Source organism: Pantherophis guttatus, chromosome 7 (genome assembly GCF_059756535.1).
Source record: "Pantherophis guttatus breed Tessera chromosome 7, ASM5975653v1, whole genome shotgun sequence".
Lineage (NCBI taxonomy): Eukaryota > Metazoa > Chordata > Lepidosauria > Squamata > Colubridae > Pantherophis > Pantherophis guttatus.
In genome coordinates, this window is record NC_142069.1 from 82,530,794 (window position 1) to 82,547,152 (window position 16,359).

Below are 16,359 nucleotides of genomic sequence, written 5' to 3' on the forward strand. Positions count from 1 at the left end.
TGGTCACCTCCATTGCACAAAGAAGAAAACTTTCTTAGGCTTTCTGGAAAATTCATACAATAATGATAAATAGAGGTGAAGCAAGAATGGTTATGACTAGCAATAACATCCCTCGTTTCTGAATGTCTTTGCAGTTCTTGATACTCTAGATCTGTGATTCCCAACCTCAACAACTTTTAAAATGTATAGACTTCAACTCCCAGAATTTCCCAGCCAGCATCTGTGGACTTCAATTCCCAGAATTCCCTTGCTGATATTTGTGGACTTCGACACCCAGAATTCCCAGCCAATATGCTTGTCTAAGGAATTCTGGAAGATGAAGTTCACACATGTTGCTGTTGCTGAGGTTAAGAAACACTCAGCATTAGACAACTGGAACATTATTTTAAAGTAAGGCTCACCTATTATCGATATTGGCTTCCTGGCAAAACGCATTCGTCCTTTGATACCAACATATTTGCTTCTGCAACCTGCAGACCAGAGCCTCACCACATATTCAGCACCAAAAAACACCACCAAGACTATTTCCTAAAATCGGAAACAATGATGCTTATTTTTAACATTCTTTTAAAAAAGGCATTTACATCAACCATTCAGAAAGCATTTTATATTTAAAAAAAAGTGGTACAATGCCAGGGGCAGCCCCTTGCCTCCTTGCCAGCCCCAAGACACCATCTTCCACACCTGTTCTTGGCACATTGAAGGACACACCTGTCTCCCAACAATTCCTAGAGCAGTGATGGCTAACCTTTTTGCCGTCGCGTGCCAAAAGCGGGGGGGGGGGAGGAAATGCAGGGAGGGTCACGCCCACATGTGCCCACACCTATAAGTCAATGCCCTCCCACGGCCCCCCATGCATGCCCGTGTGACCCCCCCTACGCTCCCCCCGCTTTTGGCACGCGATGGCAAAAAGGTTACCAATGGGCCTGATAGGCCTGTTTTTTGCCCTCCCCAGGCTCCAAAGGCTTTTTTGGAGCCTGGGGAGGACAAAAACGGCCTTCCCCACTCCCCCAGAGACCCTCCACAGGCCAAAAACAGCCCATTTCCCGACTTCCGGTGGGACCGGAAGGCCCGAAAATGAGCTAGCCGGCGCGCACATGCACGTTGGAGCTGAGCTAGGGCAATGCTTGCGTGCCCACAGATATGGCTCCGCGTGCCATTTATGGCACGTGTGCCATAGGTTTGCCATCATGGCGAACGTATGGCACACGTGCCACACAGTGGTGGGATTCAAATAATTTAACAACCGGTTCTCTGCCCTAATGATTTCTTCCAACAACCAGTTCGCCAAACTGTTCAGAAAGTTAACAACCGGTTCTCCCGAAGTGGTGCGAGCTGGCTGAATCCCGCCACTGGTGCCACAGCTGGCACACAGAGCCCTCTCTGCAGGCACGCAAGCAGTCGCCCAGCACAGCTGCACCGCGCATGTGTGCACGCACCTCCTGCCGGCCAGCTGATTTTCAGGACGCACATGCGCGGGGGTGGGGGTCATGCACACTTGCGCAGGGGGGTGGGGGCAGAGCACGGGGGTGCCCCCCAGCCAGTTTTTGGGCCCAGGAGGCTGCAGGGAGGCATGCTAAGCCAAAAATGGGGCATGGAGGAATGCAGCACACTCCCCCACCCGGTTCGTTTTTGCTCCCAGCGGGGTGCAGGAGGCTGACTGCTGCCTGTCACATCCGCTGGCCACGCCCACCATGGCCACGCCCACCCATCTGGTCATTAGGGCAGAGAACCAGTTGTTAAATTATTTGAACCCCACCACTGCACACACTGCTACCTCATACTTAAGTGGTTGTCCACTAAGACTCCAAGTTCCCTCTCATAATTGCTACTGTTGAGCCAGGTACCACCTATTTTATACCTGTGCATTTATTATTGTATCTTATGATAATTTTGCTCTGGTTTCAGTAATTTTTTCTCAGGTACCAGAACATGTCAAAATAGCACATTATACGGTATCTAATAAATAAATCTGGTCTTTTCACTTGTTCACTTTTTCACAGAAAGGTCCCAGCGGGTCTGCACTATATGCAATTTATCTAATATTTCAAAATAGATCACTCACCATCCAAAAAAGCGTTCCGGTGGCAAATTCTGCATAATGTTCTATAGTAGACAGAACACTGAAAATTAAACAAACCAGCACCAGCAGAAATCTACAAATAATAATAAAAAAAGAGAGTAATAACCCAAAATGCTATAATTCATTTAAAATTATATAGTTTTCTCCTCTTTTAAGCAATGTGCTTATTTTAAGCAATCGAGGGAGGCTGAGACATTTGGAGACATTTCTAAATTTATAAATGGACGCATTTATCTACTCAACCTTTACCAACCCAAAGACCAAACTTCCCCACATCTGTAGCCCTGATGAAATTATCTAGTATGGTAATGAAATGTTTGCAATCCCAAAACCAAGCTAAAAGGACTTTCACAACCCAACATGCCTGCCTTGACTTATGCATACTTTCTAGTGTGGTGGCAGCTTTAAGATGGGTGGCCTTCAACTCCCAAAATTCCCAGAATTCCCTAGCCAGGAGTTGAAGGCCACCTGTCTTAGAAGCTGCCAAGGTTGAGAAACACTTTGACCACAACTGATGTTCTGCCCCAGCTACGGACCCAAAAGAACACAGCACACACAAAGTCCATTCAAACCTTAGTTTCCTGAATAAACCAGTCTTTTATAACAACAGCTGTTAATTAATTGGCATTAACAGCCGCCAAGAATTCAAAAAATAATAACTGAAAGCTTACTATGGTTGGCAGAATGCCCAGAAGCAATTTGCAGGAAGCTGATAAGATAAGCAAGACAAGACACGGAGGTATATGAACGAAGTTGTTCCCTGCAAATTGCTTCAGTCGGTGTTCTTCCTTAAATAGGCTAAGGGAGTGGCCAATTAGCCCCAAGCCTTACTCTCGAGGAGACCTCCTCCTGAGGAGCCACTCCTGCCTTTTGGCAGCTCTGCATGCCCGTGCATCGAGAAGAGGCTCCTCCTCTTCGTCCTCTTCACATAAGGGAGCTTCTGGAGGTTCTGAAGGCCCTGGCTGAATCCCCGCCTCTGGCACCACATCTTCTCCAGCCTCCTCATTGTCCGACTCGAGTGCCAGCTGCACAGGCTGCTGGCGCAGCACCACACCAGCCTCCTCGCTGTCTGAATCTCCAGAACCTGCTGAATTTCACTCCTGGATACCTCCCACTTGAGAATTTGGCATTCCCCAAGCAGTTGATCCATATTTTTTTAAGAATATATTTTCAGATAGCGCATTGGGGTCCACAACATTTCCTCTAATAAGAGTTTCTAAAGATTAAAGATTTCAAATTGCAGTTTAGGATGTCTTGCTATCAAAGATAACATGTACCGGTCATAGAGCAATATTGTGCAAAGTTCTTTCCTAAATGGTTTGCTATCAGTAACCGAGATAGCGGTTGCATTAAGCACCCACTTCCTTCAGTCCCAACATCAATGCAATGAAAAAAAACACTTCACCCTCCCAGCAACTAAAACATACGTGTGTGTGTTTTGTAATTCTGTAAATCACATTAAAAATATGGCCTGGCCACAAACTAATGACTTAACAATGGCCAAAAAGCAACAGTAGGAATTTTTTGAAGTAATTCAAAACCAAGGTTATATCTTATCACAACGCCCTGTCTTCATCCCATCTGGCTTGCAAATGTCCATTTTTTCCTTTTTTTCCCTGCTCATTTGAACTTTTGCAGCCCAGATACCATTTGAAGTGTTGATGTCTCCATTGAGCCATTAAATTTGCAGATGTGACCAGGGCAAATTTATTTATTTATTTATTTATTTATTTATTTATTTATTTATTTATTTATTTATTTATTTATTTATTTATTGGTTCAATTTATATGCCGCTCTTCTCCGGAGACTCAGGGAGGCTTACAATGCGTTAAGCAATAGCCTTCATACTTTTGTATATACCTGCTTAGTAGGGCTTTTTTGCCCCCCCAAGCGGTGTTCTTTTTTTATACAAAGTCAGCTTATTGCCCCCACAATCCGGGTCCTCATTTTACCTACCTCGAAAGGATGGAAGGCTGAGTCAACCTTGAGCCTGGTGAGATTTGACCTCGCAGTAATTGCAGGCAGCTGGCAGCTAAGTGCTACTTAACAGCACTTTAGTCCACTGCACCACCAAGGCATCTATTTATGACGGTTGCTGTGTCCCGAGGTCGTTTGATCCCTTTTTGCGACCTTCTGATGAGCAAAGTCAATGGGGAAACCAGATTCACTTAACAACCGGGTTGCTAACTTATCAACTGCAGTGATTCACTTAACAACGGTGGTTAACAAGAAAGGTCGTAAAATGGGGCAAAACTCACTGAACAAATGTCTCACTTAACAACAGAAATGTTGGGTTGAATTGTGGTCGTAAGTGAAGGACTACCTGTATTTGTAGCTCGGGGTTGAACTGTGGGGTCCTTGGACCTTGGTGCTCTCTGAACTTGGAAGTTTTCTTGAAGACATTTAATTACCCAACTAGCTAACATCATCAGTGCACCTTATCAGCGCATCATTAGTGTCCAATTGTTGCATATCGCTGTGAAAACTGGTATCAAAAAGGCTAAATTAATAAAAAGGTAATGCTTCTGAACTGTGGTGTGGAAAATACACCTTCGACCATAACAAGAATATCATTTTTTGGGGAGCGGGGGAAGGGCACAACAGTACAAATTTATCTTTTATTCAAAACAAAAATTATTTTATTTCCCTAAACGCAACATTGTTTAATTTGGATTCAAAATCGGATTCATAAAGAAACTGAATTTCGAAAGAACCAATGGCAAATTTTGGCTTCCTTTTCCACACTCCATATACATCGATACACAAAAATATAAAGGGAGATCAGTAGTGTAACTCCAATCTTTGGATTTCTGAAAAGAAAATCCTTTTGAATAATTGATTCGCTAGGAAAGTTTGTGCGATATTTGATCCTGCTTATTTCCTTAAAGGATACGTTAAGGTATGAAGCAGGGGTGAGTTCAAATTTTTTTACTACCAGTTCTGTGGGCGTGGCTTATTTTGTGGGTGTGGCTTGATGGTCATGTGACAATTCTTTAGGATTTAGCAGAGGTACTGGTCTACCAGGCTTTTAACTGCTTGCAGAGCTGTACCGATCTACAGGCACTGATCTACTCATGTATTTTTGCAGGCACTGATCTACTTGTGTATTTTTGCAGGCACTGGTCTACTCATTTGTTTTCTTTTAACACTGATCAGCTGTTGGGCGGCCCTTTGAAGCCCTGCGGCAAGAGTTTAAACAGTTTTTTCCCCTCTAGCCATCAGCTGGGACTCAGGAGGCAGCAATAGATTGGGGGTGGGGCCAAATAAAAGGTAAGAATAACGCGGGGGGTGGGGGTGGGGCGGGGAGGGCAGAACCGGTTCGGTGATGTCATATCGTCACCGCTACCGGCTCGGCGGAACCGGGCGAAACCGGGAGGAACCCACCACTGATATGAAGGCATTAAATAGGGCACAAGAGTACAGTAATTGTGATGGAAATTATTGGAGTGGCTGGGGGGACACGTTCCATCCAATTTTTATTTTTTTTTACTTGTTTTGACTACCAAGATCATTCATTTAGATGGAGATCTCCACAACACATTTTCATTTGAAAATGAGAGCACCAAGGACCCCACGGTCCTCATCCCCACCTCCTCCTCCTCCTCCTTTCCTCAAACGCTACTCCCTTCTAGCACTGATGATGTTACCTAGTTTGGTAATGAAATGTTTGCAAGAAAACAACCAAGCTCAGAGACCTCCAAGGACCCAACAGTTGGCGTCCTCCTCCTCCTCCTCCTCCTCCTCCTCCTCCTCCTCCTCCTCCTCCTCCCTCCTCCTCCTCCTCCTCCTCCTCCTCCTCCTCCTCCTTTCCACAAACCCTACTCCCTTCTAGCACTGATGATGTTACCTAGTTTGGTAATGAAATGTTTGCAAGAAAACAACCAAGCTCAGAGACCTCCAAGGACCCAACAGTTGGCGTCCTCCTCCTCCTCCTCCTCCTCCTCCTTTCCACAAACCCTACTCCCTTCCAGTACTGAGGATGTTGCCTAGTTAGGGTAATGAAAACATCTGCAAGAAAACAAGCAAGCTCAGAGGCCACCAACCCTTCACTGCAACCCTGAGCTACGAATATTCTCCTTTATTGATTTTAGAGATTGTTTTGCAAAATAACTCAGGAATTCTGCCAAGGCCCTTGGTCCCACTTACAACGATGACAGATCCCTTGGCAATATCATCACAGAAAGATCTCTGGCTCAACCCTACCATTGTGGGGAAATGCGGGGTGGGGCATGAAAGAAGAAAAACCAAATACATTTAAGAAATTTTTGAATCCATGGTATCCCAGATACGGTATGGTTGCATCTGCTTAACGTTGCCCATTGGTGATGAAGGACGCCTTGGAAATTGGCCCAGGAATGCCACACCTGACCTCTTAAAAGCCTGCTTGCTCTCATTGTTTGAGTCATATGGCAGATAAAGCCACTTATCTCTGTCCTCGTTCAGACCAGACGCCATTGTTTTGAGAGCTATGAAGGGGAACGAAGGTCTACTGCTTGTTGTTAGACATATCTAACAAATAAACAAATAATTCCCTCAACACTGTCAAGCTATTCACTAAGGCTGCATTACTATTACTATTAGTCTTCCCACCGTTCCTATCGCCCATCTCCTCCCACTTATGACTGCATGACTGTAACTTTGTTGCTTGTGTCCTTACGATTTATATTGACTGTTTCCTAATAAGATTTGATTGCTTATTTGGAACCCATGACTATCATTAAGTGTTGTACCTTATGATTCTTGACGAATGTATCTTGTCTTTTTAGGTACACTGAGAGCTTATGCACCAAAGACAAATTCCTTGTGTGTCCAATCACACTTGGCCAATAAAGAATTCTATTCTATTCTATTCTATTCTATTCTATTCTATTCTATTCTATTCTATTCTATTCTAGTCTAGTCTAGTCTAGTCTAGTCTAGTCTAGTCTAGTCTAGTCTAGTCTAGTCTAGTCTATTCCATTCCATATTTTCTATTCTATTCTATTCCATTCCATATTTTCTATTCTATTCTATTCTAGTCTATTCTAGTCTAGTCTAGTCTAGTCTAGTCTAGTCTAGTCTAGTCTAGTCTATTCCATTCCATATTTTCTATTCTATTCTATTCCATTCCATATTTTCTATTCTATTCTATTCTATTCTATTCTATTCTATTCTATTCTATTCTATTCTATTCTATTCTATTCTATTCTATTCTATTCTATTGTTTCAACTTGCATAGCCTGAAGATGCGTACAGTGCTTGGACAACTGAGATCAGACACTTACACAGTGGTCTAAGTCTTCGTATTGGAATGGGAACCGTATTGATTAGTGCACTAAATAGCTTACGTTGAGGAACAAACTTATTTATTTATTTATTTTTAAATTTTGATATATATGCCGCCCTTCTCCGGAGACTCAGGGCAGTTTACAATGTGTTAAGCAATAGCCTTCATACTTTTGTATATTTATACAAAGTCAGCTTATTGCCCCCATAATCTGGGTCCTCATTTTACCTACCTTAGAAAGGATGGAAGGCTGAGTCAACCTTGAGCCTGGGGAGATTTGAACTTAGTGGATGTTAATAACAGTGCTTTAGTCTGCTGAGCCACCAGAGCTCCTATTGATAAAGGAAAATATTTGTAGCTCAGGGTTGAAATGAGGGGTCCTTGGTGCTCTCTGAGCTTGGTTGTTTTCTATGAAGACATTTCATTACCCTAAGTAGGTAACAACATCAGTTCTAGTGACTACTGACTAGCACTGATGATCTTACCTAGTTTGGATAATGAAACATCAGCAAGAAAACAACTAAGCTCAAAAAGCACCAAGGACCCCACAGCCCTCCTCCTCCTCTCCACAAACCCTACTTCCTACCAGCACGGATGATGTTACCTAGTTTGGTAATGAAATGTCTCCCAAAAAACAACCAAGCTCAAAGAGCACCAAGGATCACACAAAGACTTACTGGATTTCTTATACTTTCAATGTCACAAAACACAAATCTTCTTGAATGACATGTTTTGACTTAGACCAGTTTCAATCGTTTTGAGACAGCTGAAGACGCTTCTGGGATGATAAGCGAAACGTCTTCAAAGAAAAACCAAAAAATCCAGTTGCTTCTTGAAAAAAGCACCTTTGGGACAACCATGACCTGGATGACTGGAGAATCTCTGTAGATATTTTGGATTCATTTAATGATCTTTGTGTTTGCTGGTCAAGCTTTCCAGAAAAAAAACATACAATGCCCTTGTTATCTGTTTTGCACTGTATATGTTGTCGCTTTACTTGTGATTAACTACATTGTTTTATATGGCATGAGATGCTCCAGGAAAATGATCCTTGAAAGAAGATCTAACAAAATTTAAAAATCCATTAATAATGAAGCACAGACACCCTGATCTCAGTTCTACTGTGCTGCCTAGTGGGGAGGCAGATTCCGTATCTACCCAAGTATGTATTCCCAGTATTTGAGAGGTTGCCACAAAGAAGAGGGGGGTCAAATTATTCTACAAAGCACCAGAAAGCAAGACAAGAAACAATGGATGGAAACTAACCAAGGAGAGAAGCAACCTGGAATTAAGGAGAAAACTTCCTAACAGTGAGAATAATTAGCCAGTGGAACAGCTTGCCTCCAGAAGTTGTGGATGCTTCATCACTAGAGGCTTTTAAGAAGAAACTGGACAGCCACTTTTCTGGAATGGTATGGGGTCTCCTGCTTGGAGTTAGAGTAAAAGGGGTTGGACTGAAAACTTCTAAGGTCCCTTCCAACCTGTTTTTCTGTTATTCTATTCTGTAAAGTTTGTAATTGAACCTGAGAAGAGGTGTATTTTCTCAAGGCCTTATTTCCAGTTACCAGAACTGATATTTCGGCTATTATGATTTATATCTTACTAAATGAGCCAGACGACCTTGTCCTTTGTGTAGTTAATACTCAAAGGGTCGTAAAAGTGACAGCAAACACGTAAGACAGAAAGCAACAAGAAACAGGACCTTGGATAGCTCCAAGGAAGCCCTCTTCGTCTAATTTTTTTTTTTCCTGTTTGGCTAAAAACAAGAATGACGATTATTTATTTATTTATTTGCGATATTTGATTCTGATATTTGAACACACTCTGGATTCCACAGTACCAAGGACGACTTTGGGAAAGTTGGACTAGAAGACCTCCAAGGCAGGGGTGCCTTCTACTTAACATTTACTACCGGTTCGCAACAGGATTGCGCGAAACAGAAGCTTCTGCGCATGCACAGACCGCCGATGACGACATCTGGGGTGGTGGGTGGGGCCTCCCTCCGGTTTTACTACCGGTTCTTGCGAACCGGTCCGAACCGGGGGCAACCCACCACCGCTCCAAGATCCCTTCCAACTCAATTCTGATTGATGTTCAACATCTCTATCTTAGGCCAATCTGCTCTGATAGGAACAGATTACCAGATTCTGTAACAGCTGTGCTCCCTATGCCATCCGTCTGCTAAACTCTCAAGATTTTGTTTTTCTCATACAGATGTACATATATACATCTGAACCAGACTGGGTTGTTTCTCTGTTTCATATAATATACGCGGGTAGATGCATACTTTTGTATTTGTTATTTATTTTGTCATGTTTATGCACAGCAATATTCTTACCACTGGTTCACCCCGTGCGGGCACGCTTGCTTCATGCATGCACCTTCCGCACATGCACCTGGCCTTCTGCACAGGCACTTTACTCGCGCGTGTACTTTCCGTGCATGCGCCCCGCCTCAAAAACGTGGCTAAATAGGACGGCATTACGCTGGGGCGGGTGGATGGGCCCACTCGCCCCTACAGGTTCGCCTGAACTGGTCTGAACCGGCTGAAAACCACCTCTGTTTATGTAGTGTATTTTGAGAGCTGCATGCAACAAAATTTCATTTTAAAGTATACCACTTAATGTACCTTTAAAGCAGTGGTGAAATCTAGATTTTTTTTTACTACCAGTTCTGTGGGCGTGGCTTGGTGGGCATGTTGTGGCTTGGTGGGCATGGCAGGGGAAAGATACGGCAAAACCTCCATTCCCACCGCACTCCAGGGGAAGGATGGAAGCCTGGTGGCGCAGCAGACTAATAGCCTGTTATTATCATCCAGCTGCCTGCAATTACTGCTAGTTTGAATCTCCCCAGGCTCAAGGTTGACTCAGCCTTCCATCCTTTCTAAGGTAGGTAAATTGAGGACCCAGTTTGTGGGGGCAATAAGCTGACTTTGTATAAAATATACAAAAGTATGAAGGCTATTGCTTAACACATTGTAAGCCACCTGAGTCTCCAGAGAAGGGTGGCATATAAATCTAATTTTAAAAAAAAAAGGATACTGCAAAATCCCCATTCCCTCCCCACTCTGGGGCCAGCCAGAGGTGGTATTTGCCGATTCTCTGAACTACTCAAAATTTCCGCTTCTCCAGAACCTGTCGGAACCTGTTGGATTTCACCCCTGCTTTAAAGTGACAATAGAGTTATGCTAAGTCTAAGAGCTTTTCAAGGCACCGAGATTAGGATCTTTCCAGGATCTGTTGCCAAAAAATATTTTCAAACAAATAAATAAATAAATTTATTGTCATTGTACATGTATATACAATATACCCATACAACGAAATTCACTTAACACTCAAAGACCAGGTCCAACACACACACTCCCCAAACACACCCCTAGCCACCACAAATTCCCTACCCCTAAACCACCCAAACTTCCACACAACAGACCAAGTAGTACTGTCCAACAGCTCACTGATGGTGGCCCTTTAGTTCATTGTTGAGTTCAATTATAGCTCTGGGATAAAAACTATTCAGAAAAACGTGTGGTCCGAGTTTTAATTGTCCTGTATCTTCTGCCAGAAGGCAACAGTCCAAAAAGATTGTAAGCAGGATGGGAAGAGTCTCTGAGAATGTTATGCAATTTTCTCAAACAGCGAGATTCAAAGATGTCATCCAGGGCTGGTAGCTGGACAACAGGGAAGGCTGGAAAGAAACCAAGGTAGTTGGAGCAACATCTCCATTGTAGGTTAGGTGGCCAGTAAGTACAGGTACTCCTCAACTCTCAACCACAGTTGAGAGCAGAATTCCCATTGCCAAGCAAGACAGTGGTTAACTGGATCACTGTTCTGTCCCCGTTTCACACACGCACACAAACAGACAGCCGGGGGTTAAATAAACTGGCAGACAACCAATTCTTCCAATAAGAAGCTTGGCAGCAACCCAGTAGCTGCATGCCAAGAACTTTACTCATAAACAAAATACACACAGTTCAAGAATTGTCCAGTTCGTAAAATAAATCCAAGACAGAGAATGTTGTTTCCAAAGATGCAATGTGACTCGATAGTAGTTAGTTTTGTCCATCACAGAGTCTGAATGGCCACCTCACCCCCTTTTATACCCTGTGGTGGTGTGGTCCAGTGACTCAGCTTAATCTCTGGCATGCCTCTTCTTCTGTTGCGCGCGCTTATCTCTGCGATGCTGCTGAGGATCCAGCCAAGACTCATCTCCCTCATTACTGTCCACCATCATTGCTGTGTGGACGTGCTTGGCCCCGGGTCTATCTCTTGCCCTTCAGCAGGCACCGAAGGCATTGCCAGAGAGGAGGGTCCTGGACAGGGAGGCCTTGCCAACTCCTCTCCTTCACTCTCGGAGTCCTCTCCTGCCGATGACACAGGCTCAGGTAATGGAGCTACAACAATCACACCCAATTTTTACTTGTCACAGTTGTGAAGTGAGCCATGGCAGTTGTCGGAAGCCAGCTGAGAAGATGGCAAACAATGATCCCATCGTCCTGGGACACTGCAACTGCCATCATTACATCCTGGTTGCCAAGTGCCCAGATTTTGACCATATCACTTAGGGATGTTGCAACGCATGTTAGATATACGTAACTTTTTCAGTGCTGTTGTAACTTCAAACCATCACTCAATGAATGGTTTTAAATCAAGGACTCCCTTTACCTGCAGAAAACTGATTATCAGACTTCTCAACAGAGGCCATAGACTGAGCGAAAACTGCTGACGTCCATCTATGTTTACAAACAGGAACTATTACCCTTCACAAGTTCAGAATACCCTCAGTGATAGAATTGTTAACTCTTATAAAAGGATGCACGCTACAAAACAAGTTCGTTGTTAAATCACAGCACACTGACATCAATCACGAAGGGCTCAATCAACTGTATCAGTGATCCAGTTCTACAGAGGAATGATGGAGTCTCTCATCTGCACCTCTATAACTGTCTGGTTTGGTTCTGCAACCCAACAAGATGGACACAGACTTCAGAGGATAATTAGAACTGCAGAAAAAACAATGGCTACCAACCTGCCTTCCATTGAGGACCTGTATACTGCACGAGTCAAAAAGAGGGCTGTGAAAATATCTACAGACCCCTCATATCCTGGATATAAATTGTTTCAACTCCTACCCTCAAAACGACACTATAGAGCACTGTCCACCAGAACAACTGGACACAAGAACAGTTTTTTCCCGAATGCCATCACTCTGCTAAACAAATAATTTCCCCAACACTGTCAAACTACTGTATTTTTCAGAGTATAAGACGCACCTTTTCCCCCCCTAAAAGAGGGTGAAAATTTAGGTGCATCTTATACACCAAATGTAGCTCCACCCACCCACTGCCCCTCACTCTTTGGCCTCTGCCTGCAGCAGTTACCTTCTTGCAAGCAAACAGCAAGAAAAAACAGCTCCTTTCAGCTTCAGCACAGCCTAATTAGCAGAAGTTGATTAGATTGGCCTCCCAACTCTCAGCTGATTTGCTCTCAGCTGTTTTGTACAGGGCTCTGCTGCTTGATACAAAGAGATAAATAGCTACAGCAGTTTTTATTTCCTTGTGCTAATCAAGCTATGCTGAAAACGAAACTGAAAGTAAAGCAGGCTGTTTGCTGTTTGCTCCAACGAGGCAAAATTGGTGAGAGGCAGAGGGAGATTTCTTTTGCTTCTTTTCCTCACCAAAAAAGGTAGGTGCGTCTTATACTCCGAAAAATATGGTATTCACTAAGTCTGCACTACTATTAATCTTCTCATCGTTCCCATCACCCATCTCCTCCCACTCATGACTGTATGACTGTAACCTTGTTGCTGGTATCCTTACGATTTATATTGACTGTTTCCTAGTATGATTTGATTGCTTATTTGTTCCCTATGACTATCATTAAGTGTTGAACCTTATGATTCTTGACGAATGTATCTTGTCTTTTTATGTACACTGAGAGCTTATGCAAGAGTGGGAAGGGAATGGGGATTTTGCAGCATTCTTCCCCTGCCACGCCCCCCAAGCCACGCCCCCCAAGCCTCACCATGCCCACCAAGCCACGCCCACAGAACCGGTATTAAAAAAATTTGGGTTTCACCCCTGGGTCCGGCATATGGAGGCACGAATCTAGAACCAGATTTGGCCGTCAGTACTTAACCATTATGGCAGGCGCTCAGTATTCATTGGATACTTTCTGTATTCAGAACCATTCTTAGTAATCCTTAGAGGTGCCTGTTTTCTACATCACAACTATCTCCATGCATAAATCAAGGTTCATATGCCAACAGACATTTCAATAAGATCACTTAGAAAATTCTCTGAAAGAAGATCTGGAATCTTTTCAATCGTGATTTTTCATATTTTCAGCCACTAAGGTGTCCTTAAAAAGGAAGAAAATAAAGACGATGGATTCTACATTAGTGGCCAAAATTGTGGAAACCTTTTGGGAAAAGTGTATTTTTGAGGTTTGATGGCTAATAACACCACTTTTTTTTTTTTTTTTTGGTGTTTCAAGATAATCCTATTCCATTGCTGGAATGGCCTGGGAAGAGCCCATACCTTCACCCAATTGAAAATCTATAGAGACAACTAAAGAAACTTGTTAGTCAGAAGCGACCCAGCAATAAAACCCAGTTAATAGAAGCCATCATTCAATCTTGGTTCCGCATTAGAACAGCTGCAGAACTAAAAGACTTGGTTCACTCCATGGGAAGACGTTGTAAGGCCGTCATTCATGCTAAAGGTTACCCAACTAAGTATTAACTGACGTGGTGATAATATTTGTATATCTCGTTTTTTCTACGTGTTTCACTTTTCTTCTTTATCCTGTAACTGCTATTCTAATAGCAAATCCTTCCTAAAAGTTATTGCATTCCATTCTTGATTAAATTATCTTTCCATTGATATATAATTTTATGGTACTACTAAAAAAAAAGTGGTGTTATTAACTAGTTTTAGAAAATACACTTTTCCCAAAAGACTTCCACAATTTTGGCCACTGCTGTAACGGGGTAAGATCTCTTACAGAAAAGAAAATCCACACAATTTTGAACATTCAGCTTCAAATGAAAGAATTCAGGCACGCCAACATTTGAGTTAAAATTGTAAGATTTTTCTAGAAAGATTGAGAGGTTGACCTGGGTATTCTTTATGTATTGAAATGTTTGTGGACATATGAACCTTGATTTATGCTTGAAGATAATTGTGACGTAGATAACATTGACATTTTTGCTTTGATTGATGTTTGATTGATGTTTAAAGAAAAAAAATACCTTGTAAGCAGGGGTGAAATGTAAGATTTGTTACTACCGGTTCTGTGGGCGTGGCTTGGTGGGGTGGTAATGTGACTGGGTGGGCGTGGCCAACAATTTTTTATTATTTTTTTATTTTTATTTTATTTATTTATCAAATTTCTATACCGCCCTACTCCTGGGGGACTCAGGGCGATGAACAGCCAAGATAAAACACAGATAATACAAACATTAAAAGTCCATTAAAATTATTAAATATTTTGGCCGAAAACAAATTTAAAACACTCAATTTGTAAAACAGGTTAAACGATTTAAAAATTTAAAAGGGAGAGTTAGGCCAGGCCAGCCTGCTGAAATAAAAATGTTTTGAGAGCACGACGAAACGTGCACAGATCCGGGATCCTCCATATCTCTGGGGGGAGCTCATTCCAGATAGTAGGTGCCCCCACAGAGAAGGCTCTCCCTCTGGAGAGCATTTTTTCTAATGTTTTGAAAAGCCTCTGCCGATCAGGAAACTCAACTGGGATCGTCAAAGACTTTTCAAAGCATTTTTTTTTACCACCTCTTTGGCTAAGAGGTTGCAGAAAAAAATGCTTTGAAAAGCCTCTGACGATCCCAGCTGAGCCGCGTGATCATCAGAGGCTTTTTTAAAAACTTTTTTAAAATTTTTTTTTAACTTTTAAAAGCATTTTTTCGTCGGAAGAGGTTGTAGAAAAAATGCTTTTAAAAGTTAAAAAAAAGTCTCTGATGATCGTGCGACTCAGCTGGGCATGGGGGGGGGGCAGGGATTTTTGCTACCGGTTCTCCGAACCAGCCGCCGCCATCGCTACCGGATTGGGCAATCTGGTCCGAACCGGGAGCATTTCACCCCTGCTTGTAAGGTAAGATCAATGCTTCCCTTTCTTTGCAATTTAGAAACTAAAGATAACAAATTCATAAGAAAGTTTAAAAAAAAACAAAAAACTGAGTACTTACACGGTAAAATGGTAAATGAAACATTTCCATCCTGTAGGCCTCTCCAAGAAATTGTACACGTCTCCTTGCATGCTAGTTTTTGTTAAACGTGGGCCATAAAAACATTTAGGAACGTAGGTTTGCTGAACCTCATGGCGTCTGATAGATTCGCTATTTATTTGGAAAGCAGAATCCGGTGAATTGTCCTCTTCAGTATCTGGAAGAACCTTCGATCCGTTTGTCACCAGTGAATCTGGATTAGGAGCCACAGAAGAATACTCCATATTGTTGAAGTTGGTCCTCATTTCTAGCCGATTTGAAGCCTTTGGGGGCCCGTTTAGCTTTCCCACCTGAGAACTGACACGCTTGGACAAGTGATGCCTTGGGTGTCCACCAGTTTCACCATTAGCATAGGACATTCTGCAATCAAGTCACGACTCGATCCCTTGATCAACATTGAAGACAATCAAAGCATGGTAAAACCTTGCTAATGTTTGAGGACTCCAACCAAGCATTCTTATCAAATTCTTCTACGGCGCCCAAAGATCCATCACCTGTTGTCAGGAGGCTGAAAGTAAAGCACGAGAAGATATTTAGATGCTGGAAGTTGAAACCAATAGACGGAGAAGCACTGATGCCCAGTTGCCAAAACGATTTACAACATAAGAGAATAACCAAGTTGGAAGGGACCTTGGAGATCTAGTTTAACCCTCTGCACGACCATGTCCCAAAGGTGTGGGTTTTTTTTCAAGAGCCAATTGGACTTTCTGTTGTTTCTTTGAAGACGTTTTGTTTCTCATCCATGAGAACGTCTTCAAAGAAAAACCA

General features: G+C 42.8%; 1 protein-coding gene across 1 annotated transcript in view; it reads right to left on the minus strand.

Annotated features, from left to right (window-relative positions):
- LOC117678907 (potassium voltage-gated channel subfamily KQT member 1-like) overlaps positions 1-15,950 on the minus strand; it is a 128,052-nt gene extending 112,102 nt beyond the window's left edge. The window contains exons 1-3 of the mRNA XM_087874332.1: positions 15,553-15,950; positions 2,066-2,156; positions 402-528 (exon numbers count right to left, since the gene is read on the minus strand). Of these exons, the coding sequence (XP_087730458.1) occupies positions 402-528; positions 2,066-2,156; positions 15,553-15,950 (616 nt within the window). The remainder of the gene's footprint in view (positions 1-401; positions 529-2,065; positions 2,157-15,552) is intronic.
- Positions 15,951-16,359: the final 409 nt, after the last annotated feature.